Source organism: Aulostomus chinensis, chromosome 3, assembly GCF_037954235.1.
Source record: "Aulostomus chinensis isolate RoL2024-O1b breed Wild chromosome 3, RoL_Achi_v1.0, whole genome shotgun sequence".
NCBI lineage: Eukaryota > Metazoa > Chordata > Actinopteri > Syngnathiformes > Aulostomidae > Aulostomus > Aulostomus chinensis.
The window spans coordinates 29,485,589-29,500,486 of record NC_141322.1 but is presented as its reverse complement, the minus strand read 5'-3'; the positions used below and the strand labels follow the sequence as shown (position 1 = coordinate 29,500,486).

Below are 14,898 nucleotides of genomic sequence, written 5' to 3'. Positions count from 1 at the left end.
TTGCACCGAGTCACCCTGCCTGTCCTCTGTTTCTGCTGCTGGTCCACCAGAGAGAGGATTATACCGCTTTAACCCCTCACACCACACCATTAGCCTCTTAGCTCCAGAACGCTAAAGCTGTTAGCTGGCCCCTGCTTTAGAGTTGGGCACAGCATGGAGCTGACAGTTTTACTAGCAACAAGGATTTAGTGCTGCGTGATCCATGATGAAATACTGCAGGTGACCAGCTGAGTGCCTGTGGTCAACACAGACCTGGGGGTTAATGGAAGAGGAGGCAAATGAACAGAAAAACATTGAGCTCCAAAACCGTTACAATTTAGATGATTGTTATTGCTCGCAGGTTGGGAACGGCATGTAGAACAAAAGCTCCGGTATCTCACGGCACTGCCAGTGGCATCTGCAGTTCTGTCTGGCTACACTCTCTGTTCACAAGAGGTGCCATGCAACATGTTTTGACCTTTGGTCATCCCTGCTCAGATCAGGGGTTCACAAAAAGGCCTTTCTTTTGTCAAAACTGCCATATAGACTCAAGTTTCCATTTTATTAGAATTGTCACTTTGGCCTTTTACTGACACATCATTGTCACAGCAACGGGACAGACGGACAGCCTGAACACCACCGACCACGGGCCACACTGCCCTCTAAATATCAGCATATTTGTGAAGAACGAGTGGTTCCAGCACTGTAGATGCGAACACGGACTTCCTTAGTGCCATGGTGTCTGTCAGGAGGGCTGTTTAAAAATGTTGAAGTATTCAATCAGTCCATCAATTCCTTTATTTGTCTCCGAGGAGAAATTTGTCTTGGGCTTGAAACTGAGCGGTCACAGAATGTGACTCCAGACGAGAGCTTAAAGCTCAGAAGCAAAACCACACATCCAACAAAACGTCTCTGCAGCTCGCCTCTCAGTCACAGCCGCTCTTCGAGGGCCCTTCTGGTTCCCTCGCTACTTCTCGCCTCAACTTCACATTCTGCCAGGGTTTGTTGTGACTGTCAGGAATGTCACAGTCAGTCGCAGACAAAACTGTCCAGCAGCGGTTCTGCAGCAGTTGGGGCTGAAACGCCACAGACTGATACCGAGAGCTTCAGAGCAGCGGTTTCTAAATTATGGTCCTGGTCTGGTCAGAGAGTTTGACAGCTGCCAACAGGCGTCTGCTCTCATGTGTCTGGATGGCTGCTTTCACATCAGCGATGCTTTTCAGTTCAATGTTTACAAACCGAAGTACCAATACGACTGTAGCTAAGGGCAGAGCGCTCAGTTTCTTCACTCAACTCAAATACCAGGCAGGCCCGTTACGGGCTTTTATACTTTGCCCATCACTGCTTGTCAATACTTTTGCCCTCATAAACCAAATCAGCTTTTGCAGCAGCCTAAAACTTTCCAGATGAGTAGAATTTCTCTGCACGCCATGCAAGCGCCAACACAGTCAACTCCATTCACAGCCTCAGCGCTCGTGTATAGAAGATATACAGAGCTGTTATCCAATCTACCAGCCAGACCAGGTGTACAGTTACTTTGCTGTGTGTGTGTGTGTGTGTGTGTGTGTGTGTGTGTAGTCACCTGCCGCCAGCCTCTAATCCCACCATAATAATCCAGACTTGCTCTACTGACCAACGGGGGGGGACGAGTGCTGAGGGGAGACTGACATGGCATCGCAGGAAAGCCAGATCGCCCTGTGGACCTCTCAGGAGTCCAGACTACAGGCTGGACTTGATTAAGTTACTCAGTAGACTGACGAGCCAACCAATTAGCTGGTAATTTATTTATTTATGAAGTCAACCAGTCTTTTAGAAGGCAGAATCACTGGTAATGCTGAGAGTTCAGACAAGAACCACTTGGGCTACCCGGGCTAAACTAGAGATACTCGGTTTCGGATAAAACAGCTCATGTAAGACTTCTTACAGATTTACAGATTCTTACGATTTATTTTTCTCATATTACTGGAATATTCACGTGCCATATTTCCACTGAGCAACTTTAAGCGCCCGCTCTGTCCGTGGAACGGTTCAATAGCATGACAACACTTTGAGAGATGAGGGAGAAATGCACTTTCTAATGTTAGCGGCCTGTGTTTTACAACACCATCTGCTCCGCCTCTGCTTCTCACCGGTGTTTCGTTTTAACAGCACGGATGTGTTCACAAGAGTAGCGAGACAAAGACAACCTTAAAGATGAAATTCAATTTGGAAGAGATACCCAAAATGTTTTATTGTGTTATTTATGCTGTCAATAAAGCTTTGTTTCACCAAAATAGCTCAGAAAATGGAGATCTTGTTTATGTGTTAGTTGCAGGAAGCTCGTCTCACTGGAGAGAGACCGGATTGTGATGACCGTCTTCTCATTAATCAGTGAGTGTCAAAGAGCAGCGCTGTTCTTTGACAAGGGAATGACGGAACAAATTCCTCGACAACCATTTTGAAAGTGGAACCTGATGAGGATCGCACACAAGCTCTGTGGCTCAATGATGTCAAATACAGCTGTACACGTTGATGTGCAACACAAGATGAGCGCTGGACATTCACAATAAATGACAGGTTTTTCTCTTGTTAAACAATACATACATGGAGAGGGAGAGGGGGAGGGAGAGGGGGGGGAGGGAGACAGAGAGAGAGGGGGAGAGAGAGGGAGAGGGAGGGAGAGAGAGAGAGAGGGGGAGAGAGAGAGAGAGAGAGGGAGAGAGGGAGAGGGGGAGAGAGAGAGAGGGGGAGAGAGAGAGGGGGAGAGCCCAGTCCAAGGAGGTGGTGGGTTTTCATCGTTTTTAAGATGTGTAAAACTAAGAACGCAGTCTTAAACAGGAGATTTGTTAGACGATACTCAGGGATCAAATATGATCTGGCTTTGTACGCATCGACACTCACTGGGAAGAATGAAAGTTTTGTTTTTGTCCTGTAGGGATTTAGAGATGAAGACAATAAAGACAGCTGCCAGTTGTGCTCTTGAATGAAGAGCAAGGCAACGTCATGTCAGTGAGGCAATAACACGTAACACGTATGAACCCATTTCTGTTGAAACCTCCATATATATGCAGTTTACTAAGCTAACAAATCAAAATTGATCTGGAGGTCTACTTCAGTATTTTGAGTGATGCATAAATAATGAACACTAGGCTCTAGACAAACAGTCGCCATATTGAGTTCTGCGCTGAAGGGCGAGCGAGGTTGGGACTGTTCAAACAGTAGGTCGATGGTTTGTCCATCGCTGTGTTTGAGCAACACAGGTTGACTCAAAGAAGAAAAAGAAAGAAAGAAGGCAGAAAGTGGGCAGGTAGGGTAGTGTGTGTCAACACCAGGTTAATGGTTTGTTTGGGGGAGGCTGTGAACTGCCCCGTCCTTTAACTGGGGAATAAGGAGGTTTTTATGAAGTGAGACAAACAGACAGGGGAGTGTGTGGGCTTTCCACTCGCCACTTCTTTCTTACATAACTCACAAGCTTTGACTCCACCAGCAGGGAGTTCTCTTCAGCTTGGTCATATTTGACAGGCTGATAATTACCTCCTGACTTTTGGTCCAATCATTGGATTTTGCAAACTTTAACCTTGAAGTGAAATCTGTCATGAAGCCTGAGGCTGAAAGCTCTTCTCAGTGCTGCTTCATCCAGAAGTAAAGTCACGTTATGGGATGCTGGTGGCGGGGGGGGGGGGGGGGGGTGGATCTGCTGCCTTTGCTGACCTGATTTTGAAGATTAAAGAATGCAGCAGCAGCAGCAGCACAGCTCCTGCCCCCAAAATACTGCCAGAGTGACCAGAGCGAAAGTTTGGCCCCCAAAACTCCTGGAAGGCCACCGAGAGAAATCCCTTCTTCTCTTTCAGAACGTGAGGCAGGTGATTGCCTGGCAAAAGAGAATTCTGTTTGGCACAAAAAACCCAAACAAACAAACAAAAAAAACAACAACTGGTCAATCAGACCAGAAGACTACAGGTCTGGCGTCTCTCATGAAACTGCCAGAAGCTTGGCGTGCTGCATTCGGATCACAAGATCTAGCTGGGAATCCTCAACACAGAAATGAAATACAACCTTTCCCTACTTCTAGCACAGGTCATTCCAACGCTAACTGTTAGCAACTGTTATATTTGCCAACATAATTCCCAGCATTTAAAAGAACTACCCAAAGACAAACAAATGTGGGCCTGCAGCAGCATCCTGGTAATAATTAACAGAGAAACAGACTATTTGGTTCTTCTACAGGTCACTTTTTTCCCTCAATTTCATGGACACTAAAATATCTCCACAGAAAGCTGGTTCTGCTAAAGAAAAAATGCAAACTCATTAAAGTGTGCGGAAGTTAAGATCAGAGGGTGTTTAAAAGTCAAACTTCATCAAAGAAGGGGCGCCTCCGTACACGTCTAGCTAGCTAGCCTTCGGAGAGCCTTGAGATTTACAGAAGGACATAATTCTCTTGGGATATTTGGCCCCTGATTGGAGGGAGAACCAGCTGGTGAGTTCCAAAACAAAGAGATGTTCACCTGGGTTTGCTGGTTCATCGAACCATTTCTGAACATGTGAAGTGATGATTGGGGCGTTTAACTTGCAGCAGCCTAAGAAGCCGGCAGCATTCAATGCAGACTCGTGCTTTACATGCAAACGGTCCAGAGTGTGACCTAGACAGGACCCGCTGCAGGACGGACTCGGGGTTTTTACACCACGCTGACTGAAGCATGGGTGTCGTCCCGTGGTTCCAAGGGGTAGCAGCCGACCGACAGACATAAGGAACCACTGTTAAATTCCTGAGCGCTCCTCACACCTGATCAACTAGCGTGCCAAGAAGCAGCCAAACTCTTTGACACTGTGTGTTGCTAACCTGAGCACACGCAAGCTGACACATTCCCTATGAACGGATGCAGGCAGGCGGCCAAGAGCACAGAACATCAGTCACATACCACAGATTTGCAATGGCCTGTGTACTTTTAAAGCACACTGCATTTTCGTGCTCCAAACCAGTGATGCTATCGCGGTTTACTGTGAGTCCTGAAAACGCAGGCACGTGTTGGTTAGGAGTTTTGTTTCAGGGGCTGAGGCCAGATAAAATGAGGCCAATTGACTATAGTGACAGCAGCGAGGGACTCGGTCTCATTAATGAATGATGAGCAGGACACTTAGGAAGACGGCCAGATCTGCATGTGCAGGTACACGACTGCGGAGATGGAGCCGGCCCTCACTCCTCAGGGTGGAGGGTCTGATGAGGCCATGGAGGTTTTAAAGTCAGTCTCCGTCCAGGGACCCTCTGCATGTCACTGCTCTTCTTCTCTCCGCTTCCTTCCTGTCACCTCGACTGTCAACTCTGTCCAGAACTGATTAAGAATTTATGTTTTCAAGCTGGAGCTCAGCAACCCTCTCTTTTATGCTTTTATTCCGGCATGGTTCTCTGGCAGGACACACGTCACCGTCTGCTCCTTGATCTTGTTGAAGTCTGCAGGTCCTCTAAAATCAGACGGTTTTATTCCTCTTTCCAAAGGTTTAATCTCGATTCCTGTCAATTTTGCATGCTAGAATGTAAAAGAATGCTGATGTCTTCCAGCCATAAGGCAGGTGGCCCGTATTAAAACCCACAATCACCATCACGAATGTCAAAACTGAGACTTTAAACCCTGATCAACTGCAGGAACGTGAACTCCTCTCGTTCCTCCTCAGACTCTTGAAACCAACGTAATTTGATTTTATTTTTCATAAACTAAACGTTCTCTTCTCACTAAAACGAGAGCGTCGCTGTGAAGCAGAATGCAATTACGGATACTTGAAATCCAAATCTGATTAATTTTTGCTACGGGTTTTTACTGTCGACAGACTTTGCTTCAGACGAGCCAGACACAGGGTAGCTGTACCGCTGTGTGGGTGTTTTAATCCACACCCTCCATTGAGCTGCACTCATCCACACTATCATCACTCTCTCTACCTGTTGACTCATGTCCATTCAGCCATCTGTTCATCCTTCTTCAAAATTTCCCAAAACCTTAGTCCTCTGGCTACATCCCAGATGGAACACATCATGGTGGTATTGAACAGGCTTGTCCCGTCCCAGAGGACCCTTCAGGTGAAGTGCGCAGCCTTGTTTGGAGTCAAGAGAACAATGTTCCCGCATGTTAAGGTTGAGCGTGTGCTCGCAAAAATCTTCTGCCACCACTTCTTCGTGGAAGAAACAGTGCATTTCATCAGAGACACTGGGGGGTTAAGGCCTGGCTCACTGTCACTCACTCGCTCTTGAGCTCGTGTCATTCCAGTTCAAGCTGAAGGTGATGGATGGGGCTCTGCACAGGAGGAACACCTTCACAAGCCATACCAATTCACTGGCTGTCTGATTATAGCAGGCAATTACACTCGTGTGTGTGTGTGTGTGTGTGTGTGTGTGTGTGTGTGTGTGTGTGTGTGTGTGTCCTGTGGCTGCCTATTTTCGTGCCAGTGAGTAAGACTTCTCTAAAGTCAACCACACCCTAAAACCACTATGAGGAAGTAACAGTATCACATCAGTAACGTGACCATAGAAACATGATTTATTGACAATGTTGGTTCTAAACTACAGTTTTGTTGTCACAACCACTGTTTACTGTAGTGTGCGTGCGTGCGTGCAAAGCCCTGGCACTGTTGAAAGACACCAATTCTGCACACTTGCACACACACATACATACATACATACACACACACACACACACACACACACACACACACACAGCTGCTTCTCTGCATGGTGAATAACACGTACACACAATCACAGCACAAGTGTGTGCTCACACAGCTAAAAAACACACTTTTTTTTTAAAATCTACTTTCTTTGCTCTTTCCTCTGGTTCTCCTCCACATCATTCACCCTACCAAGCTGTCCCAGTTCCATGCTCCAACCCTCTGCTGCTCTGGGGAACTCCACAGCCTCACACACATCCTCCCTCACATGTCAGGTCATCTCGTCACCTGGCGGCAAGGTGTTCCACCGGGGGGGTGTAGCCTATGGGAGGATCACGCTATTCCTCCCAAACAGGCAGCGACCAGGACACGCTCCATCATCCGGATTCCATCTGAGAACACGGCCAATTCAGTCTGTATGGACACCTAACCAAGGCGGAGTTAACACAGGGAACCAGACCACTGGCCCCCGTGTTGGTAAGCAACACCATAGACATCTGCACTACCTGGATGCCTCTTGGAACCTCATTTAGTAGAAATACCCAGGGAAAGAGCGGGCATGGCGTCTGCTCTATGGTGAGACGGTTTCCCTCAAGTTAACAGTTAAGAAGCAGCATTTCACTTATCACGTCCATGACAAGCAGTCAAGTCCACTGGGAGGAGTCACACCGCGAGGAGTCGGTGGTTGGGAGGACAGGTGCAGAGGAGAGGAAGCGCTGGAGAAACATGAACAGAAAAATGACTGAGTAGGAAAAGGAAAGAAAACATAAGAGGCAGAACATGAAAGAGAGGTAGGGGTCATACTGAGCACGGAGGGATGGAGGGATGGATGAGAGCAGTGATGGTAAAAGGTGGAGTGTAAAAGGTCGATGGCTCATAATGTCACCCCTGATATAGCTGAGACAGAAATCAATAAGCTGTCTGGCTCTTTCCAGCAAAATCAGAGGGTCTGAGGAAGCCGTTACAGAGTGAGGAACCCACAAGGCCACTGACTGCATATTTGCAAAACTTCATTAAGACCAGGAGAAAAAAAAACCCCAATCAATTCAACCTTTTTACTTGGACTTAAACCACTTCATTTCCATCAAGAAATATTTCATTAAATATGAATTAAAGGCAAACTTAGACTCTTTAGGTTGGATATGCATTGGAAAACACAGCACACGTAAAATCATCTCCTTTACTTCAAAGACGGGGGTTTGGTTGATCGGTAACGACCGTCTTCATGTCTACCGGGAGCTGGAGCTCCTCGCAATGGTGTCACGATGCCCCGAGGAGAGATTTATCTGAACAGATACTTTCTACTTAATTAGACATGACTTCTACCAGTGTGTGTGTGTGTGTGTGTGTGTGTGTGTGTGAGTGTGTGAGTGAGTGGGAGAGGGCGAAAGAGAGAAAGAGGGAGAGAGACGGAAAACGGAGAGACAGATGGCAGGAGTGGCCCCGTTGGTTGGGTGCCATGTTGGTAAAATACCAGGATGTGATGCCACAAGCTCTAAGTGACACATGCACACACAATCGACCGCAAGCTCCCTCTTCCCTGTTATCTGCCTGCAGCAGTGACTCACGCCTACTGATCAGCGGCCTCAGCGCAGGATGTCTGCAAGTTCCACCACGTTACATCCAAAGATCTGTAACTCAGGAACTTTAGAGAATTTCCTAATTTCTTTTTCTTTTTTTTTCCTCCTCTTACATCCATTCGTCATGTTGCAGAGCTCTAACTCCCGGCCTCTCGGGGAAGATACAGACGGCGCGTTTACCGGACATTTGAAGAAGTTGTGTTCCTCAGATAAAACCTGAAATTTCAAAGTACGAGTAAACATGTTTATCTGACTGAAATCAAACGCTTTGAGCTGCAACTAACATACACAGATAAAGCGGTTAGGGATCAATTTATTGTGGCATGTTTACGCATCAGTCAGCCCCAAACTGGCCTGCTGTTCCGAGCACGTCTGTAGGTCCCTCAGCGGCGTTTAACCCAGAAGTCAAACATCGTTGAGTTGTCATCATGGCAGGCAAAAATACTGCAAAAACAACACATTTCTGGACAGAGGCGACTAATTTCATGCTGTCTCAGTTTCAGGAGCTGTCACAATTGGTCTTTAAGGCCAGACCAGCACCAACTGTTCCAAATCCAGACAGACGTTCTCCTGTCAGAGCATCATTTCCTCCCAGCTCCTGTGTACTGGGACAACAGAAGTCCAACTGGAGGTTAACACCAGTGAGACTGGTGGGTCCGCTTCAATCTGGACAGAGCTTTAACTTGACTTTCAGTCAACAAATGCATCCCTCATGTGCACAAATAGCATCTCCTCTTCACAATTAGGCAGCAGTGCACACAGCACGTCTGCGAGTCATCCCAGGATCCACTCTTACACAAGAACCCTGACTGATTCATGATCTGGGGCTGCAGATGTCACAATCAGGTCCAGGGAAGCGGTGGGGGTGAACACTGACACTTCAAACCCAATTTCCAACTCAAGGTTGAACGACAACCGTGGTAGTTTTCTCGGGCGTGATACACTGGAACTGGAGGGGGTGCTGTGGATCCGGCACATACGGGCAGCGGCAGCGACCAGTCCACCGTGGACACACACAAATCTGGTTTCATTTCTGTTCACTACAGTCCAGCGGGAGGTTCAGGACACTGTCGCTTGTTTAGGTGGCTGTGTAGTGACCCAAGGGTTGCCGGTTCAATCCTCGCTCCCCCCAGAGATTGTGTCAAACTGTTCCTGAGCAGGACACTGACCCTCAAACTGTTCCTGGTGAGCCGGCTGGTGCCTTGCCTCATGGCTTCGTCAGTGTATGAATGAGGTAGAAAAGCCTTTGACTATCCAGCAGCCAGGAAGGAAGCCTTATTCTTCCCACCGTACCTGCTGGTGGACAGAGACTCTGGCCCTCTTTGAGGCAGTTTCAGGGGGGACCAGACAAAACTGCAGGGTCCGCTGAACCAAAAAGATCTACACAGTTGGTTCTGAACAGGCGCCTGTTGGACACTGCTGTGCAAAAATTGTTGCTATTCTGAAGGGAGGCTGGACGAGAGCGCTTGTATGAAAGTTTCTTGTTTGACGTGCAGAGACGTGTGCAGGAGAGCTGTGCTGATCTGACAACTTTCAGATCTCCCACGACTGCTGAGTCCAGTGTTTTACTACAGAGTCTTCAATCAAAGAGGAAGAGAGGATCCGAGCAGGCAGCAGATGGTGATATCTGAAGAATCCAATAACAACCAGTCTGTTCTCTCCAGCAGTGACTGGTGAAGGTCTGTATGTACTTGTTGTGTTATTTTACACTCCGTTTGCCAGCTTCAGCTTCATCACTGTACTGTCATTTCTTTCATTACCCTGCAGATGTGAAAAACTAAAACTGGCCTGTAGAGTCAGAGTTGCCGGTGTGAGTCAGCCAGACGCTGGTGCAGCAGCTCCAGGAGCGCCAGAGCCTCTGCTTGCTGTTCTAGACAAAAAACTTCAGACTCAGTGCTGACTGGAGGACAGAGTCTGGTAACGATGAAGGAGCAGACAGACAGGCAGCAAAGGGTGCTGCTCAACGCACATCAAAGGCCACACAGCTGGTAAAACCCACCCCCCTTCAGCCCTGTTGCCCTCTCACATGGCCCACTTCCAGATTTAACCTCTGAGCATTCAACACCCAATCAACATCGCTCTTTCTGAACCTGCTCATTAATAGCAGGCTCCCATTTCACACCATCACACCATCAGTGAAGGATTTAGCCGCACAGGACTGGATGGTTTCACTGGCCGATAGCCAATACGACCACATACTACAACAGATTTGGCTGATACAAGATATTTGACAATTTCCAAAAAAATTGGATACACACACACACACGCACACGCTGCATTGCTTCCTCCAATGACAGCTGCTGAGCAAAGAAGAAGAGACTCGAGAACAAGATACACACATTGAATGTCCCTAATTTTTGTCCTTATTTGTAGAAATGAAGTGTTAGATTGGGGCTCAGTACTAGCAAGGACCTCGCAGTACTATTTCATCCCCACATGATAATACCACAATATAACACATATGGTAATAATCTACAAAACCTGCTGAGAATGTTAAAATAAAGCCGAAACAACAACTTGGCGTGTTGCGTCCACGTCGTCCATTAAAACGTTGGCAATCTAACATCGATCCAAACGCCCTCCTCCAGAATTTCTGTTCTGATGTATTAGAAGATGTGCGGTTGCCGTGACATCACGATGGAAAACGAAGTGTCGCGAGTTCTCCTGTCACTCGCCGATCGATCTGATTTAATCCCAATATACAACGATACAAAACTGACGTCAGAGGCTGTGATGTCACCACAGCAACGTAAAGAACAACCCCAACACGCTGCGCACCAAGTGGAAAAATGGATATGAACCAATAAATGAGGCGGCGTTTGGTGTTTGGTGAAGTAATGATGGAAAATCCTCCCTGGGAATGAATGGAGCAGCCAAGTCAGACCTCCTCATGTCCCCCTCTGTCTCATAAACAGCGTCTAATCACGATCATGTCAGTGTGCAGAGAAGTGAGTGGGGAAGGTCAGCGTAGACCGAGAGGGAATCCAACGCAGAAGATCCAGGTTCTCCTCGTGAAGAACGCAAGTGTGATTAATTTAAGACTGCGACCTTACAGGCGTGATTTCACTTTACCTTCATGTCGTTCATGATGAGCTGGAAGAGCCCTCCCAAGGCGCTGCATTCCTTCTCTATACCCGCATCCATTTTTCCACAGGCTCGGAAAAATTCCTCCACTTCCAAACAACTTTTTCAACTCCCGAGTAAAAAAAAACAAAACCTCAAAATCCCAGACAAGTTTTCAAAAATACTCCTGCAGAAGAAGAAGCAATCGGGGCGTTTTGCTTTTTTTTTTTTTTTTAAATATTATTGTCATTAAAATTAAATATGGAGAGGGAGTTCCAACACCCGGAGGGCAAAGTCCAACTTTAAAGAAAACGACTTAAACTCGGCAGGAGGAGAAAAAAAACACAAACGGGGAAACACACAGAGAAGGTTCGGCTTCAGTCAGCCGACGCTACCCGCCGGCCAACTTGATAGGCGTCCGCAAAAAGCAGCGCCACATCCTGCCTGAATCAGAGCTGACGGTCCGGAAAACGTCTGGCACGGTTGGGTTGTTGTTCTTTTTTTAAGTTTAGCCCCCTAGCTGCCGTTTGTCCCGGGTAAAGAGAGGCACGGCTACCCGCAGCTAGCTAAGTTGGCTAGCTAGGATAACGTAAACTCCGCTAGCAACCTGTTAGGCTGCCGACACATACGAGGTCCGCGGACACCCGGTTGACCCAAATACATCGGTACCGATCCTATCTGGCGTCCGGCTCGGTTTTTTAATCCTCCTGTCGCCGATTCCCGGTGGATGTCCGAGCGATTTGACGCTGTTTTCCTGAGAGTTTTGGGCGACAGATTCAGTCGCTCTCTCCCCCCCCCCGGTTGCTCCAATGGGAGTCCTCCTCACCTACAGTGGAGAGTATCACCGAGCCAGCGCGTGAAGGGAGGGAAAGTGACAACTCGCACATCCGGCGAGCAGTGTCAAAATAAGAGCCCCCAGCCGGTTGATCGTATGTGCAACGTAAAAAAATGAAAACAAAATCTAGCGTTTGATATTTAGGACAATTAGAATTTGAACACTTGGAGCGAAAAACAAGATGCTGTCAATTTTACCCCGTAAAGACACTGGGCTTCACTTTGGAAAGTCTTAGAATTGTGAGTCCTGGTCTGACTCTGTGAAAGCCTCACAAGGCCGCCCACAATTTTTCGACAACAACGTATTCATTTCCCCCAGGAAACAAGCCATTGATATCAAGATAAGGAGCCAGAGCTCCCGTCGCCCAAAGACAGCAAGTTCATTACCACATGAACACACTGAAACGCATTTTAATGGTATAACCTGTTATCATGAGATAATGCATCAAAAGATAATTACAAGTACAGCCTTTCTCGACTTCCAAATACACAAAACTCCAACAAAGTAGCAACATCAAAGTGTGAACGTTAGAAAGATGCTTTTTGATCGGAAGGTTTAACACAAGTTTAACCAAATATCAACCTCCATCAGAATTCCGTGTGTCCGCTGGTAAAGGACAACACAAACAGATCGAAGAGAATCTCACCAGAACTTTTTCTGAATAATCTCAGCTTTAGTATGTTAAAAAAAAAAGCTTGAATGGAAAGTAGTTAAATCAATAAACAATAATTTATTACAAGGAGAAAAAAAAAGGTAAATGAGCAGAGCCCCTAAATCTCTCCATCTGTTTATGTATAAGTTCCCTCCAACGTGTTTGGGAGCATCAGGGTTTTCCTTAGTTTGGTACCAGTTTCTTGTGGGTCAAATCATTACTGCGCCTCTCTCGGTTGCTCAAATCAAAATAATTCAATAGCTTAGTTAAATGAAAGTTCCACAAACACATGAGAGGGACAAGTTTAGTGGGACACATAGAGACCAGACTTGTGCCTTTTACTGACAAACTCACTGAACATCTGTGGAACAAGTACACAATCACATAGATTTATTGATTTAAATGGCACAAAAACATTTTAAATGTCATTATTTTTTTCTGGTAGTCAGAAAGGACTGTTTAGATTTAAATAATCGGTAAGGTAATTTTTATGCACCTCTTATTTTGAAGGCTAATCGGTTTCCGTTTGCGGCTGAATTCATGGTAGCGACGCTGCTGCGTGTCGGTACATGGCGGAGGTTTGTTGTGTGGCGAGGAAGCGGCGGTCCGGCGGGGCGGAGCTTTTTAAGTTAAAAAAATGGTAATTGGTGCAAACGGATGAGCCTCCGGTGCCCGACAGAGATTTCACCGGTCGGGAGGTGAAAGTTTAGACGGCCTCCGCAAAACGAAGGACAGAAAACGGACGGACATGTTGGAGGAAGTCTAATGTGCGTGAAGAAATAAGGCAAAGACTATCAGATTAAAATCAAATTGAACGAAAGAGATGGTTCAAGTGAGCCAAACGCAGATGAAGAACATGATTTGAACAACAACAGCGAGTCAGAGTCAACTAACTTTATGAGCACACATTTTTAAAATTAAAAGAGGTCAGTATTTGCCACCAGGAAAAACAAACTAGCCGTGTGAACCTTCTTACAGATGATGTTATAATTTATTAATGTGTCTGCATTTGAGCCACAGATCTAAATGATTTGGGGGGGGGGGGGACCCTAAAAAACCAAAAAACAAAACCTCTCTGCTTTGGCTGTGACGGCTCATGTCTTCCACATCATGAAAGTCTGGTTTGAAACGTTCGCTGCAGACAACAACTTCTGGATGCAAGGTGCCTTCTGCCTGGCTGCAAGTTCAGCGTTCATACGTCAGGGTTCCGCATCACGCTGGAACCAGCAGCTCTCAACAGGCTCTCCTCCTGCAGCTGCTGAGCCCAAAATTTAAACAAGAAAACCCTCTTATCACCGAAGGGAGACGAGTAAATTAGAGGTTTGGTTTGTCACTGAATAAGAAATTCAGGAAAAAAAAAAAATTGTCATGGCTGGGTTTTAAATGATTGATGATGCCAAGAACGAGCCGTTTGTGATTTATTCTTTCCTTTTTTGGGTTGTTTTCTTCTTGTTTTTCATGAAGCATTTTTTTCCCGTCGCACCCGTCCCAAACCAAATGAAGAGCCTCCATCTCTGCTGCTCCGACTCGAGGAAGAAGGAACGCGTCTTCACCGGAGCAGCGAGAGGCCCCAGGATGGAGGAGAAACAAGGAGCTGACGTGGAACTGCTAAGATTAGCAGCTCTCATCCCAGTTGGTCACTGGTTGTGATGGTAAACAGAGGTGGGCGTCCCGCTGGGATCCACCCCGAAGCCTCAGAATCACTAAAAACGCCCCTGAAGAAGTAACGACGCAGGAAGTGGTTGTGTTTCCATGAAAAGCATCAACCGCTGTCACATGACGCCGCCATGATGATGATAATAAACTCTAAAACAATCCATTCCACTTCATTAAGGCCCTCCTTCACAGCTTTTATTTAATTATGTAGCAACCAGCAGAGAGTAAACACAGCAATGTCTTCACTGCTGTGTGTGTGTGTGTGTGTGTGTGTGTGTGTGATTGTATATTTTGCTGACTCACCCGGCAACAAGCTGAGTCACAGCAACAGCAGCCTTCCTACCAGTCCGGTTACCACGGCAACCGGCATGCCATGGTTGTGTGAGTGTGTGCGTGCTGAATCATGGGACGACCACCCGCCTGCCAAACATCAGTCTGGTTTCCATGGAAACCGATGCATCAGTGTCCATGCAGATTAATATGATAAAATGTTGTCACAG

At 46.7% G+C, this 14,898-nt stretch overlaps 1 protein-coding gene and 1 long non-coding RNA gene across 4 annotated transcripts in view; one reads left to right on the top strand and one right to left on the bottom strand.

Moving 5' to 3' along the window:
- mtss1 (MTSS I-BAR domain containing 1) overlaps window positions 1–12,096 on the bottom strand; it is a 46,823-nt gene extending 34,727 nt beyond the window's left edge. For 2 of the 3 annotated variants that reach the window (XM_086200264.1, XM_086200265.1), the window contains exon 1: window positions 11,265–12,096. In XM_086200264.1, the coding sequence (XP_086056390.1) occupies window positions 11,265–11,336 (72 nt within the window). In that variant the 5' untranslated portion in view covers window positions 11,337–12,096. The remainder of the gene's footprint in view (window positions 1–11,264) is intronic. The other variant, XM_086200266.1, reaches the window with a different exon arrangement.
- On the top strand, window positions 9,786–14,453 carry LOC147268573 (uncharacterized). The gene is made up of 3 exons (XR_015112188.1): window positions 9,786–9,871; window positions 9,960–10,180; window positions 14,207–14,453. It is a non-coding gene; the product is annotated as an uncharacterized LOC147268573 (long non-coding RNA).
- Window positions 14,454–14,898: the final 445 nt, after the last annotated feature.